Source organism: Sorex fumeus, unplaced genomic scaffold (assembly GCF_029834395.1).
Source record: "Sorex fumeus unplaced genomic scaffold, SorFum_2.1 ptg000037l, whole genome shotgun sequence".
NCBI lineage: Eukaryota > Metazoa > Chordata > Mammalia > Eulipotyphla > Soricidae > Sorex > Sorex fumeus.
Genome location: NW_026606094.1, coordinates 46369587 through 46384753, shown reverse-complemented (window position 1 = coordinate 46384753; position 15167 = coordinate 46369587). Strand labels below are relative to the sequence as shown.

Sequence of the window (15167 nt, the reverse complement as noted above, 5' to 3'; positions counted from 1 at the left end):
CTCATGGGTCCATATGTGGTGTCAGAGACTGACACATGCAAGGCCAGGTCCTCACCTATTGTACTATCTCCTTGGCCCCAATTAAAATAAAAATTAAACAAACTATACATCAGGTCACATAGAAAAAGTCAAAAAACCACTTAAGTACCTAATATCTAGCCTAAAAAAAAAAATCAGTACTTTTGAAACTAATTCCCATTCTAATTGTAGCCTTGCCTTTTCCCTGATTTATTCCACAATGTATCCTTAAAGAGCATATTGATTTTGCTTGTTATTTTTACCCTTGTATAGGTGTTAAAAATTGCAGAAGATTTTGTGAGATTAACTTCTTTGTTTGGGGGCCACACCCTGTGGTACTCAGGGATTAGTCCTGATTTTGCACTCAGGGATTCACTCCTAGCAGGTTCTAAGGACAATATGGAGTTCCAGGGATCAAAACTGAGTCAGCTGCATGCAAGGCAAGCATCTTACCCACTGTACTATCTCTCCAGTCCCCATCTCCCAACATAGAAAAATGTCTTGGGATCTGTGTTTTTGTGTTTAGCTGAAATTCTTTGACTTTGCTAACTTTTATTACGCTGGTTTTTCTAAATTCTTCAACTGTGTCCTCAAATTTGGTGTCTATATTTGCCCTTTGGAGAATTATAATTTTTAAAATTCAATCTTATTTTTAAGTTGTATATTTTATAAAATGTTTATGTTTATGTCAAAGGATTTTTTAATAGATGTTTCTTATTTAAACATGTAGGTTAGCTTTTTTTTTTTCCCCTTTATTTTATTATTTTTTTTTAATGTTGTAGATTTACAATTTTTTTGTGCTTTGGTTTCAATTATACAATGATCAGATACCCATCCCTCCACAAGTGCCCATTTTCCACCACCATGGATAATATCCCTCCCACCCCCATCCTCCCATCCCCCCTGTCTCTGTGGCAGGGCAATCCCCTGTGTTCTCTCTCTTCTTTTGGGTGTTGTGGTCTGCGAAAGAGGCATTGAGTGGCAAACATGTTCAGTCCATAGTAGGTTAGCTTCTTTTACTCTCCTGGTGGTGGTGCTGTGGCTTTAGTGTTAGCATTTCCTCTGTTTATATGGCTGTGGTCTATAGATGGAGATTAGTGAGACTGAAAACCTCCACTGATCACAGCATTGCTGTGGCAATTCTTCACTGTCTTTCCATCTCCTCAGCCATTCTCAACCCCTATCCAAATTCTCAGTTGACTGGAAAAAGTGAAAAAGTACTAGTTGCAATAAAAGTTTAAGGGAGCTAAAGTCTGATTTTGAGAGACCAATTTTTGTGGAAGAGTTTCCTGACACACTGCTAAGTGAGTTCACTGAGATCCCAACCCTGACTGACAGCTACAATGTTCATTCTGCCAGCTTGGGTTAATTCCCAGGTCTTTGCTGAAATCTAGACTTAATTATATCCTGATTAGTTTTTGATTATGTCTGTGTAACATTTTACTTCTTAATGGAGCATATAGAAATTTTAAGTTGAATAAAAGCAGTCAAAGATGTCCTTCTGCCTTTAGAGTTATAAATAGACCTGTGTGAAAGGTAAAGTGCTCAATAGTTTATTATTAATGCCCCAAGGATAGTAGCAGAAAGTTCTTTCTACAGTCTAAATTTAAAGTCACAAAGTATTTAAAACATGGCTTCTCCTTTAATTATCTCTTCATTTGTATAGAATTGTTTCACAATTATTTCACTTTTCTAATACCAGAGAAATTAACTCATTAAGAAATGAACCAATGTCATTAGTAGGTGGGAAAATTGATAACTAGATTTAAAGACATAGCTTCCAAAATTCATGTAGTTTTCCACTTGCCTATTTTTTAAGGGGAGCCCGACCAGGGCTCCGGCAGCCAAAGACCTCCAGGACCAGCCACCACCATGCTGAGACCACTCTCCGCACACATGAAGGTACTGGCAGAGGGACAAAGTCACGCGGGTTCCGGGGCCGAGATCTCCAAGCCTAATCGGATTTGGGCCGAGCATCCTCCACCCAGATCCTCCAAATTCCAGTAGGCAGGGGTCACACCCACCAACTGGCCCCTGGCGCTGTGTAATCCCATCAACGGCCAAGACTCAGAGACTATAAAAACCTGCTCCCGGAACCGGACATCCTATTATGACATTTTATTATCTCATTCCTTCTTTGGACAAACTGGCAGGCTACCGAATGTAGCCTGCCCACACGGCAGAGTCTGGCAACCTCCCCGTGTGGCGTACCCAATATGCCAAATACCAGTAACAATGATGGGTCTCATTCTCCTAAAGAGCCTTGAATATAATCTCAGGGCTAGGATGAAGGAGACGTTACTGGGGCCTGCTCGAGGCAATTGACGAATAACAGGATGATTAGTGATTGTGATTGATATTTTTTAAGAAGTACAGTTTTAAAGCTATTAGTTATATAGATTATCCACCAGCTATTTATTTTATTAATTACATTATTAATTTCCTCAGCGTAATGTTTTACCTGATAATGATGTAAGCTCAGATAGAGTCATTGTCACATGCCCAAATAAGAAAAAACAGCAGAGAAAAATATATCGTAATGTGTTGTGCTATTCCCCAAAGAGTCATGTTAAAATCCTAACCTCCCATAGTTTCAAAAGGAACCCCTTCTTCCCCTAAATGAGATGATCAGGATAATCTATAATCAAACATAAATGGTGTCTTTATTAAAAGAGGAAATTTGAATACAATGTTCTGGATCAAAACCACAGGGAAAAGATAACATTGACCAGAGAGTCTCATCTTTGAAGATTTTAACTCTGTCAACACCTTCACTTTAACTATTCAGAATTTGATAAATATGAGGAAATAAATTTTGTTCTTTAAGTCATCCAACTCTTTGAGGCTCTATTGTGTATTCCCAGCAAATTAATACATAAATCATTTCAGAGGTGTGAAAAGTTTCCTTGAGTATGTTTGGGAGAAGAAGTAATGGACTGGGATTCATAACTCAACAAAGAATCTGTAATCCTACCTAAAAGTCAATATCAAAAATCAAATAATAAAATCCTAAACGTGTTTTAGTGTAAAGGCTCCGCTTAGATTTTTGCTAATTTATTGGGTATCGTAATTAATGTTATTTGTGATCATTTAAAGATATTTTCTTATTCACAGTGATGTTTAATGAATCACAAAAGAGAGAGGAACATTCTTTTTGGGCTACACCCAGCAATGCTCAGAGTTTACTATTAGCTCAATAGCCAGGGATCATTCTTGGAGGCGCTCAGGGCAACACTTCAGATACTGGGGCCAAACCAGGGCTGGCCATGTATAGAGCAACTGCCCTACCCACTGTACTACTGCTCTGGTCCTAAGGAATATTCTTCATAAGTGATAAGTATTTTATTTTCTCCATTGCTACTTCATAGCATATATTCAACAGATTCTGTTGGCGGATAATAATAATTATTATTTTTCTTGTTTTGGGACCACACCCAGTGATGTGTAGAACTTACCCCTGGCTGTGCCCAGGGATTACTCCTGGTGGTGCTTAGCACAAGACAGGTAGTGTTGGGGATCAAACTCAAGAAGCTGCATGCAAGGCAAACACCCTACCTGCAATACTATCTCTTTGGCCCCAGTTTGCTAATTATTTCCTGAAAGTGTGATACAACTGGGCTTACTCCTTGCTCTGTACTCAGTGATCAGTTCTTTGCTTGAGGGACCAAATGGGGGTACCAGGGAATGAATTGGGAAGGTAATATGCAAGGAAAAAGTAGCCTATCCACTATGCAATTGGTCTGGTCCTCTTATATTCTACAATTTTAGATGTTTTATGTAACACAATTTAATCTAAGTTAATTAACTGTATAGCTAGGCTATAAATTTCCAAAATATTTTATTTCTGTGGTTATATGAAGAACTGGTAACACTTATAACAAGTCACATTCTAGGGGGTGAGATTTTAATTTTGGCTTGTGGGGGCTTTAGTTTATCTTCAAATTTTTCCAGTATAATATTACTGTGAGCTTCTTTGGGAATCCCTTTTCCATTCCTTTTCCCATACTATTTTGTAAATACTTAACATCTATTTTGGACATAAATCATTAATATCTCTTCCAGTAACACATTTTAAAGTTTTGAGATGGTAAACAAATTTTATTTTTTATTTTTCAATTTAAGAGAGAATCCTGGCCAGTCACTGGGAGTTCATACCATTGACTTTACAGTGAAGAGGAACTCTATTCCAAAAGACTAAATCTCATAAAAATGCCTTAAGTATACTTCCAGCTTTACTGTTTTTAAATATACTGATATGTGTTCTACTAGTGACACTAGTGATACAAAAAATCATATTCAAGCAAATGCTGGGAAATATAACTCCTAGTTCATTGCTCAATATTTATTTAAGCTCACTTAAGAACTGTAACACTTGCAGTATGTAAAGATTATTTTTTAAAACAACTTCCTACTCTTTCAACATTCTTATCAGTATTTACTCAGTAATGCAGGTGACACTCCAATTGTGGAAAATACTTTTAAAACATGCTTAATTGTAGCGGGGTCTTACTTCCAGACAAAGCAATGACTAGAAGTTCACCTGCAATCACTAATTGAATTTTTAAGAACAAAATGAGGGAGGACTGGAAATAATGGCCAGACAGTTGCAAATAATGGTTATAAAGCATAGCCACTGATAATCTTTCATGTTTATTTTTATTATTAATCAAAATATTTTCTAACATGACAGTGAACTTTTTTCAAAACTTAAAGAAACTAAACATTGTGAGAGGGGCATCTTAACAACCGTTAGTCAATCCTTTATGGCAAGCCAGTTAGTTCTCTGATTATGCTGTTTTTGACCATTTGTTATTCTCAAGCTACATTTCCAAATATGAAAGAGATCACTAACATAACTTCTAACACATTTTAGAAGTTTTTAGATAGTTAACAAGTTTAATTTGGTACATGCCAGAGTCCCTGAGCACCAAAATATACTAAAAGGTCACTAAGTATCCATCATATCTCATTCATTCTCTTATCTTCTTTAAATTCATTTTATTTTATTTACTTTTTATGATTATTTTTTAATTGAATCATTGTGAGATAGACTCTTACAAATCTGTTCATGATTAGGTTTCAGTCATACAGTGTTCCAACACCAATCCTTCCATCAGTGTACATTTCACAGTGTCCTCAGGTTCCTTCCCATCACCCCTCCACACCCCAGCCTGCCTCCAAGGCAGGTGCTTTGTTTCTCTCTCTCTCTCCCCCTCTTTCTCTCTTATTCTCACTCTCTCTCTTTCACTCTCTTTCTCCCCCCCTGCCCTATCTTTTGTTAGCAATTAAAATTACTTCTGCTGAACACAACATTGTAACTCGTAAATGTGTGGGATGTCATCAGTGCACAGAGTCACTATGAAAATTATCTCATCTAATCATCAGGTGGGAGACTCTACAAACGTTATCAATTTTACTATATTTGCTACAATTCATACATTATCTGCAGCAATAGTTATAACTTCTCTTGAGCAGGCGGTGTGTTTCACCTTATAAGAACTGTGAATAAAGAATGGAGAAGGGGATCTAATTCGTCCTGGTAGCTAGAAAGTTTAAGAGACAAGTTAAAGGCCTATCTTCATAAACAGTATAAGTATGATACAGATACTTGCAACATAATTTATATTTTCACTCTGTCATCTTACTGGGGTCAGGGGAATGAGACCCATTGTATTTACTGTCTCATTTATTTATCCATTGTATTGTATTGTCTCCCAAAGAGGAACTGAAAGAGCTATGCTTGGAGTATCACGCTTCACTCAAATGAGAGAAAGAATCCGGAGTTCCGACCTCCGTTGACGGTCAAGAATCAGGGATGCTGTCTCGTTTGCCAAGGTGTTCAAAATCAGATGAGCTGGACATGTAATGACATTTGGAGACGACCACTGGACTAGAGCCGTTACCACGGGACGTCAAAAGATCACGTGGCCGCCCACCCACCAGATGGTCAGACTTCTATGTCAAGACCCTGAATGATCGGTTTGAGGCTCTTTGTGTTCCTGGAACAAGCAGACTTCATTGGGCTATACTAGAACGTGACGAATGGAGACGTTACTGGGGCCCGCCTGAGCAAATCAATGAATAACGGGATGTCTAGTGCTCAAGTGACCAAGTGATCTATCATTTTATTGATTTTTTTCACCTTCATCTTTTCATATTTATTTGCATATTTGTTTATAGGGTGAGATTGATCCCAGGCAGAGTCAAGAGGGGAAGGGTTCCCAGTCAGGGGGAAGCGATCAATTCTCAGCCAACCAGGCCTGTGGTTCAATATGAGGTGTTGCAATTACTGGGTGACCCCAGGAACTCTAAGATCACATCTCCATGGTGCTTAGAGAGAGGGCCTTCAGTGGTACTTGGGGAACACTGAGGTGCCAGGGATTGAAATGGTGTTGGCTGCATGGAATGTGTGCTCCTTAAATTCAGTTTGATCTCTCCAGACCCATCTTTTAAAATTAAGTACATTCTATCTTAACATATAAATGGTTTCCTCAGGTCTCACTACCTAGTAGTGCCTAGTATCTATTTAGTGAACGAATGTATGACAAATAAGAATTTAAAAACAGATGGCCAGTAAAATATAAGAAGTTGGTAAGAAGTTGGTTAGTTCCCCTCACTCTTACTGATAAGGATTTTATTTACATATAAATAAATTTCAAAGCAGCAAACCTATTCAGAGAAATCAAATCCACATATGCAAATATGCTGTTAATAAACCAATATGATAGCAAATATATAGACAGAGCCCAATGACCACAACTTGGCTAGCCTGGTTATTTATTTATTTTTTGCTTTTTGGGTCACACCCAGCGATGCACAGGGGTTACTTCTGGCTTTGCACTCAGGAATTACTCCTCTTGGTGCTGGGGGGGATCATATGGGATGCTGGGGAATTGAACCTGTGTCAGATGCATGCAAGGCAAATGCCCTACCCACTGTACTATCGCTCCAGCCCTAGTCTGGTTATTTAAAGCAGGCGCACAGTTCTTCTGACATGACCACAAGTCTATTTGGTACAGAATTCATGTACAGACTACAATAGATTTTTTTTCAATGCGGGCCCTTAATGAAAAAGCATTTTGTAGGAAAAGTAATCGAAAGGAGAAGAAACAAGAAACCTCATTTTCATAGCCTGATATTCCTTCTTCTAGGATTCTTCAATTATTTTGAAAGTAGCAAAGAAACATTAAAGACATACAGGAGTGAGAGATTAATCTAGTCGCAGTCTATTCTGAAAGTCTACATTTTCTAACAGTGTAGCACTGTAGCTTCAGCCCTCTAACAGTGTACCCACTAAAAAATCTTTCTCTTCTTGCTCAATTTTCCTTAAAACTAAAGGATAGTAAGTACCTAAAGGCATGAAGAAAAAAAAGCTTCACGTAAGCTTTCACTTTCACACTTTGGAGTTAGATAACATGCAGTGCTTTGTAACTTGCAGCCTTAGCTGAATAGATGGGTGTGAGAAAGAAAATGTATTTTGTATGGATGTCCAAACTTTACAGGACTCCTTGTACTACACTTGTAAATTTACAAGTGATCCCACTCCTGTTATGTCTCAAAACTGTTCATGAATCACAATGCTTACAGAATAAACTATTTGATACTCTTTAGGCTTTCAAAGTCTGCTTTTAGTCTAAGAACACCTTATAATACTTCAAAAGGTTGTCACACCTTTAATTAGGACTATAAATCAGGAAAACTATTTAAATTTTAATCATGTTTTTTCTCTTTTGAAACTTCCTCTGATTTCTTGATATGTTTATATTATCTGTTAAATTGTCCCATACCAAACCCACTATCTTGCTATGTCCCAGCATCCGACAAATTGTATGATAATAGCATTGCTCTTTCTCATAGTTAATATTCTTGAAAGTCATTGTGGCAACCAAGCTGACAAGCTCAAAAATTTTCTAAAAACCATCTTTCCTGGTAGAAGAATCATAATCTGTCTTCATATGCAACTTCTATATATTGTTCTTATTCTTTTAGTGTCACTGTACAATAGGCATAACCTTTAATCAAACAGCATTTAAAATACCTGAAACAGTGTCATCATAAGGATTGTGTAATAACTAGAAGTTTAGGGACAGTATGCTCTTTGATTTTTCCAGATAATCTAATCAAATAAAGAGTACAACATTTTCCACTATAATGATCTCTCAAACATATCTGTTCTCTGGTCATATGGTAACTCTGACAAAAAAGATGGAAAGCACAGATGTTTCTACTCACTCAGTGCCCTTGGATCGAATGTACAAACTGTTATACAGGCAAGCATTGCTATAGCAGTGAAAAATAACAAACACAAAAAATGGTGGTATGGCAAAACTATTAATTACCTTGACACCTTGGAATGCATGTAAAATTAAAATAATATTTCACCAGAATACTACTATAAATTAAAAGAAAGAAAGAGTCCTTGGCAGGAAAAAAATGTGACATTTATTTTTTAGCTTTATTTATTTATCAAATTATTTATCAAATTTATTTTTTAGTTCTAATGCACAAGTGAAATGCATTAGAATGTACAAAATAATGAATTTGTACTAATATCAAAATTTTACTGAGGTCCTTTAATGAGCTTAGACAGTATAGAGAATCATTCAGTTCGTTGTTGAATATAATTTTCTCCCTTTGCTAGGGACTCTAGACTGTGAGGCATTCAGCACTACCCAGGCCTACATGCAGCACCAGGGGTTAAAACCCAGATGCCCTGGCTGCTTCCTACATCCTTTCTTGCTGGAGACTCCTAGTAGATTTGTCAGAATGGCCTCAGCAAATGAGTGCAACACCTTGAGCCATTGAGCCATCTTCTGGGCCCCCTCACATATTTTAATTGTGGCAAATTTTAACTGTGGTAAATGGTTTCATGAGTCTAAATATTTACAATAATTAAATATTAAGAGACACATAACAAATCTACATCAGGTAGGTGAGCACCATTCAAAAAGAACAAGCATTTGGTATAAAAAAAAACCCAGCAGCTTCTTGATCCTTCCTTCCTTTCCTCTATATCTCCTTTACTCCTTTCTTTCTCTTTTTTTCTTCACAAAATCCAACAGTTTTTCACTGACTCTTAAGCCAGAATCTTTTTGCTTCACTGAACTGTCTCAAGTCCTGAGAGTATGCTGAGTTACTTATTCTATCTGTAAGGCAGTTCAGTGCTTTGAAAGCAAATCAGAATGACACAGTCCTTAGGAGATTCGAGATAAAACACTGCATCCAAAGGACAGGGACTATCAGAACTGATAGCTGCGACCACCATACCCATCCCCAGCTAAACTGTGTATGCCTAAGGGTGGGTGTAGGAGGGAGGAAGTTTTACAAATGCAAAATGGTTTGCTTTTGGTCTACAGTTTTACTTTCTTTTCTAAACCTCTTGGCGTTCAGTGTTCCCTAGCAACAGAAGCAAAGGATCATTTTAGATAAGTGCTTTCCAGAGCATTGCTATCTAGCTACTGTCCAAGCCATTTTAGTTTACAAGATCAAACAATTGAAATTCAGGGAAATTTATCATCGACCATCCTTGGCAGCAAAATTCGAAGAGTACTACTTGATATGTATGCTTCTTATGTCTGAGATGACGGATTCTACCTCTACTGCACAAGCATGGATTGGTTTCAGTAAGAATTAGTAGTCTCTACATCTCACCGTGAAACCACAGTGTTGCTAGGGAAACTGATAATTATGTGGCAAAATGGAGGGTGTAGAATAGAAAAAGAGTTCAGAAGAAATGTAAGGTTTTGATCCCAAACTGCATGTTAATAGTACAATTTTTTGATCATCTGTAGTCATATAACTTAAAAAATACTACTAATTACATCTTTGACAAGATACAGATTTCAAAACTAAAAGAAATGAAATGAATTAGACTCTGAAAAGGTACTGGTTATTGACCATACTTAATACATGCCACAGCAGGAACATGTATTTACTATAAATTACAATTTAAAAAAATTGGAACATTCAAAAAGTTAAAAAAATAAAGACGCTGATTTCACTTCTGACATTTTTCTTTGGAAATAGGTCTTTTTTTTTAATCTTAAAGATTGTCTGCTATAAAGTGACACCTTTTCCAACTCTTGTACAAAGTAATATTAACCTAAAAAGTCCTTTTACAAAGAAAGTAATACTGTTTTTATAATTTACATGATAAAGTCGACCCAAAGAAACTGAATGACCTTCTGCTACACAGTTCTTTGGTTAGTGGTACTGCCAGTGCTAAATACTACACTAAAGTTGCCTCTGTAAAGCATCATTTACAGATCATATCAAGATAAAATTCAGCAAAAGGATATAAGCTTTGTAAATGAAATCAAATCTCTAGACATTGCTTTAATTTTAAAAATGCAGATTTCTAATACTTTTCAATTTTAATGGCTAAGAGTTTAGTTCTAAAAGTTAATGACATAAGCACTTGTTTATCAGGAAAATCTCACTGGAGATATTTTAATATGTGAGAAACACCATTAAAGAATTATATAGTTCATTAGTGAACAGAGTTTACCACATGTCAAATCTTTGCTTATGCATTGTCAGCCTATTATGATGATCCTGCTGCACAACGTCCTTTTATTCTCCCATTCCAAGGTCTACATGATTGATATTTTAAAAGATGAAACCCAAGTTTAACAATCTCTCTTTTTATTTGTAAATTTGTGGAGTTTATAAATATACTATATATATAGTGAATAGTCACTGTCACATACACAGAATCTATGTATGAGTGTGTGTGCATGAAAATAAGAGCTGTATGCTGATTATACACGATCATAACAATAGAAAATGTTTCCAATATTTTAGTCTTATTTGGTCTCTCATAGGAAGGAATGAAGATGCAGAAGATGACAACTAAGGTCAAAAGATAAAACTGTAAAGAAGCTTTATTTTTTCACTTGTTTTTTGGGTGCTCAGGGATTACTCCTGACTCTGTGTATGGAGATCATCCTTGGAGAGTCTAGGGTACCATGTGTGGTGCAGAGGATTGAACCCACTTTAGTTGTGTGTACAAGAGAAGAGTCCCATGCACTGTAGTATTTCTCTGGTCCCTGTACAGAAAATTAAATTTCAGTGAATTCCAAGTATTGGAAGCAAGTACTTGGACTTTTGATATTATGAAAAGATTTTTATTCCAAGAATTACAAATTTCAGCTTTATTCATTAATATAGAAACAATATAGATTACCCCAGAGTAGTTAAGTTTATATAATTTTAAGGCAGTTTATTAACTATATCAATAATTATCAATTTTATTTTTCCTCTAAAAATTTTTTCTGTTCTGGAAACTGAACTCAGGGACTCACATATGCCAGGTCCTGCTCTGCCACTGAGCCACAGCACATGCCCTAGAAATTATAATAATTTTAAAAGGATATTTATCTTGATTCAAGTTAATATTTCATTATTTACAGCAAAGGACTTATTTTTGATAAGATAAGAAGAGCTAAGTGATAAATTCCATTTTATAAGCTTTTTCTTTTTTAACTTGGAAGGGACAGTTAAACCTTTAGATAAGAAAAACATTTAAATATTTGGATAAGAAGAAAGAGTTACTGAGGCTGATGAGATAGTACAGAGGGCAGGGTTCTTGCCTTACACATATTGAATCCTAGTTTGATTCCTGGGACCACATGTTGCCCCCGGCACCATATGTGGTCAATGTGTACAGAGCCAGGAAAAAGTAAGTCCTATGTACAGTAGTCCTTTTTTTAGATGTTGAAGGTGTGATTGAACAACTTAAATTAAAATAACTATATAAGTCATAAAAAACATTTTTTGTAGGTATTACACAAACCTTGACTTAGGCCATCTTGACAAGATGTTTGTTTGACGTCCAAATTCTCCATGGTATCTCCTTTAGAGACGTCACCAAGGGATGTTCTTCTCTCAAAGATGTTGTTGTTATTGTTAACTTGAGTCCCATTTTGTTTCAATAGCCTGAAGACCTCAGCTTCCAAATCTCTAATCTAAGAAAAAAATTTTTATTTATGAAACTCTAAACCAGATCTCTTCCCCAAGTACTGAACAAATTATTTTTACTGGCTTTGAGTGCACAACTCACCCGCACTTGCAGGCCTTGAACTTCTACAACATGAGCTTTTTCCAAATCTTCTATTTTCTTTCTTTCTGCTTCCTGTCTTTTGATGAAATCAAGTTCTCTTAAGAAAAAAATAAGAAAAAATCTTATCAAATCAAACATACAATAAATAGGAAAACACGAAAATTCTTATCTGAAAGTCTAAACTGTACAGCAGAATAAATAACTGGAAAGCTATTTAAATGAATAAAAGTAATAGAGAAAATATATAAAATAATAAAAACAAATAAAACATATGCATGAGTTACATAGTTAAAAAGAGGCTTTGAATCTGCTTTTATTATTTGCACTTGTAAGTCCTGATTCTAGAGAATCCATAAACACTTACTGCACAAATAACTCCCCAATTACTGAATGGTATTACTGCCAGGGTAGTTATATATAATTCCGCATCTGCCATGTTCTATACTTCAGTAATTGATACAACTAGTGGTAATTTTTTTAAAGGAAAGATATTTATAATAGTTAAAATGATGAGTTAAAATCATGAAGTACTGAATTCACTGTCACAAAGCAACTTTTCTCCTTCTATAATAAATCTTATTGTAATCTCCTTTAAATATCAAAGATTTTTTTCCAACAAAAACATGGTGTATCTTATGTATATGCCTGTTTTTTTGGCTATCTTAGCAGACTTTTAGAAAAGGTACTGGCTTTCCTTATTATTGTTCTAGCTAATCAAGTTATCGATTACAAAGAAATCCAAGGAAACGCTTCCAGATCCAAACTACAATGCCCATACTTAAAAGTGTACCTGTCAAGGAGGCAGTTTGGGAGCGGGAAGTAAATGGGATAGTAGAAGAGAGAAGTTGATACTGATGATGAGATTGATGCTGGAACATTGTACACCTGAAATGAACTATGACTAATTTATAAAGCATAGTGCCTTAATAAATTAAAAAAAATCTTCCAGATCAGATTCCCTGAAATTACATTAAGATTCAACAGATGGAAGCAAACAGCAGCAATAGTTAAGAAAGACCTATTAAAATTCAAAAGCAAAAAAAAAAATTCAAAAGCAGAGTATTGTAACAGTGAACTGAGACCCCAGAGATTCTCTCAATAGCTGAGAAATGCAAAGAAGCAGGGCAGGAAGTCTTGCTAGTCAATATTTACACTCTCTGTAGTGAGAAAATTCTATATGTACTGATTCTAGGAGTAAAGGGAGAAGCAACTGCATCAAGACCTCACATGCTATCTTGCATGGACCTTGCCCCAAAGTCATTCTATGTGACCTCACCTGGGGCTTCAATGGTTCTAAACTAAAGAGCTACTTCAAAATGGACATAAATTAAAATGTCTGGGGAATGAATAATGGACAGGGTGTTTGCTTGCATGCAGCTGACCCTGGATTGATCTCTGGTACGAAAAGTGGTACGTTATTCTCCACCAGGAGTGATCCTTGAACACAGAGACAGGAGTAAACTCTGAGCACAGTCAGGAAGGGTCATCCGCACAAAAAAAAAAAAAAAAGGAATTTTAAATGTTTTAATATTTACTGTAAATTAAGTCATTTTCATAATTATTTTTAATTTTATAAAACTGAATCACTATGAATGATAGAATTACAAAGTTTTTCATAATTGAGTTTTCAGGTGTACATGTTCTAATACAAATTCATTCAGTAGTATCCACTTCCCTTCATTGATGTCCCTGGTTTTATATTATGAAGGAGCATATAAAAAGTTGAGAGGAAATATTGCCAAAAACCCTATAAACAAGGATATAATCTCAGATGAAACATGATATAATTTCCAAAACATAATGCTGTTTATGCTTTAACTATATTTCTTAGAGGAAGAACTCTGATATTACAAAATTATTAAATATGAACCTGTTGACACATACAACTATTCTTTAGGCTAGAAGTTTCTTACTTTTGTTGGAAATCCTTGATCAGTTTCTTTGCCTTATTGTATTTCTTTTCCAAGGCTTGATATTGGCTTTGGGTATCTTTGAGGTGTTCATTCACTGTATGACATAATGTTTGAGCCTCAATCCAGTAGCTCTCTAATTTCAACATTCTTTCTTTATTCTCTTCTATGTTCTGTTGAAGTTGTGTTTTCTCTAATTCCCACCGCACTTTTTCATTTTCTGCTGCTTGCAGCTAGAGAAAGCAAATATCAAGACAAAGATAAGAGGGTACATTTCCAGAAAAAAAATCTCACCAGTATATATATATTTATTACATTTTTAAAAATTTTATTCCATTGTTACATATCCATAATTATAAGAACATCTTGAGAATAATGGAAAAGTATTATTACAAATCATGAAATGGAAGCCTTGAAAAGTTAAATGATTTGTTCAGGTTCACACATCTGATAAATAATTAGACATGGATTTGATTTCAACTCCCATGAACTTTTTGTCAAATCATGGAAATTCTGTAAGCACTAAAAATTGTCTGGAGTTTGATTTATTCTATCTAATGACCTTAAATACATTCTCTTACAGAGTTTTTATTTTCCTGTGCAGTTATATATTAAAAAAATTATAAAGGGAGTGAGGAGTCAAAGGAAGGAAAGGAGAGAGGGTCTGAAACACAGCATGACAGAATGATTTAAGAGGGGTGCTTTGGAGTCATTCAGCTGGACTGGAATGTTCCAATTCTGCTGCTATGAGTCTTTGGGCAAATTACTTAAATTCCTTTTGTACTTAATTATATCAGAATTATGATATAACTCATCAGAACTCATGATAAAGCTCCTTAAACATAATAACGTGAGAAACATTAGCTTATTTTATATTGTTCATATCCTTAAGATACTATTTTATTATTCAAATTATAAATTTCTAGAGCTGTATAATCTCAATGCCCATAAATATAAAAATACAGTTTAATAAAAAGTAAGTTATTGCTGAATTTCTTTAAATTACTCCAATAGAACATAAAGGCAGCTTTTTATGTGTTTTTACTTCCAAGGATTCTTAGGAAAAAACACTATAAAAAGTCCAGTCTCTTCATTTCTACAGAACTTCAAGGGTAATCTTTATGTGAGATCAAAGGCCACTTACAATTAGTGTGTGACCTTAAATCTAGTTTTTCATC

At 35.4% G+C, this 15167-nt stretch overlaps 1 protein-coding gene across 9 annotated transcripts in view; it reads right to left on the bottom strand.

Moving 5' to 3' along the window:
- PPP1R9A (protein phosphatase 1 regulatory subunit 9A) overlaps positions 1–15167 on the bottom strand; it is a 337678-nt gene that overhangs the window by 59152 nt on the left and 263359 nt on the right. For all 9 annotated transcript variants that reach the window (XM_056118127.1, XM_056118126.1, XM_056118129.1 and 6 more), the window contains 3 exons: positions 13993–14222; positions 12080–12176; positions 11813–11984 (listed from right to left, as the gene is read on the bottom strand). In XM_056118127.1, the coding sequence (XP_055974102.1) occupies positions 11813–11984; positions 12080–12176; positions 13993–14222 (499 nt within the window). The remainder of the gene's footprint in view (positions 1–11812; positions 11985–12079; positions 12177–13992; positions 14223–15167) is intronic.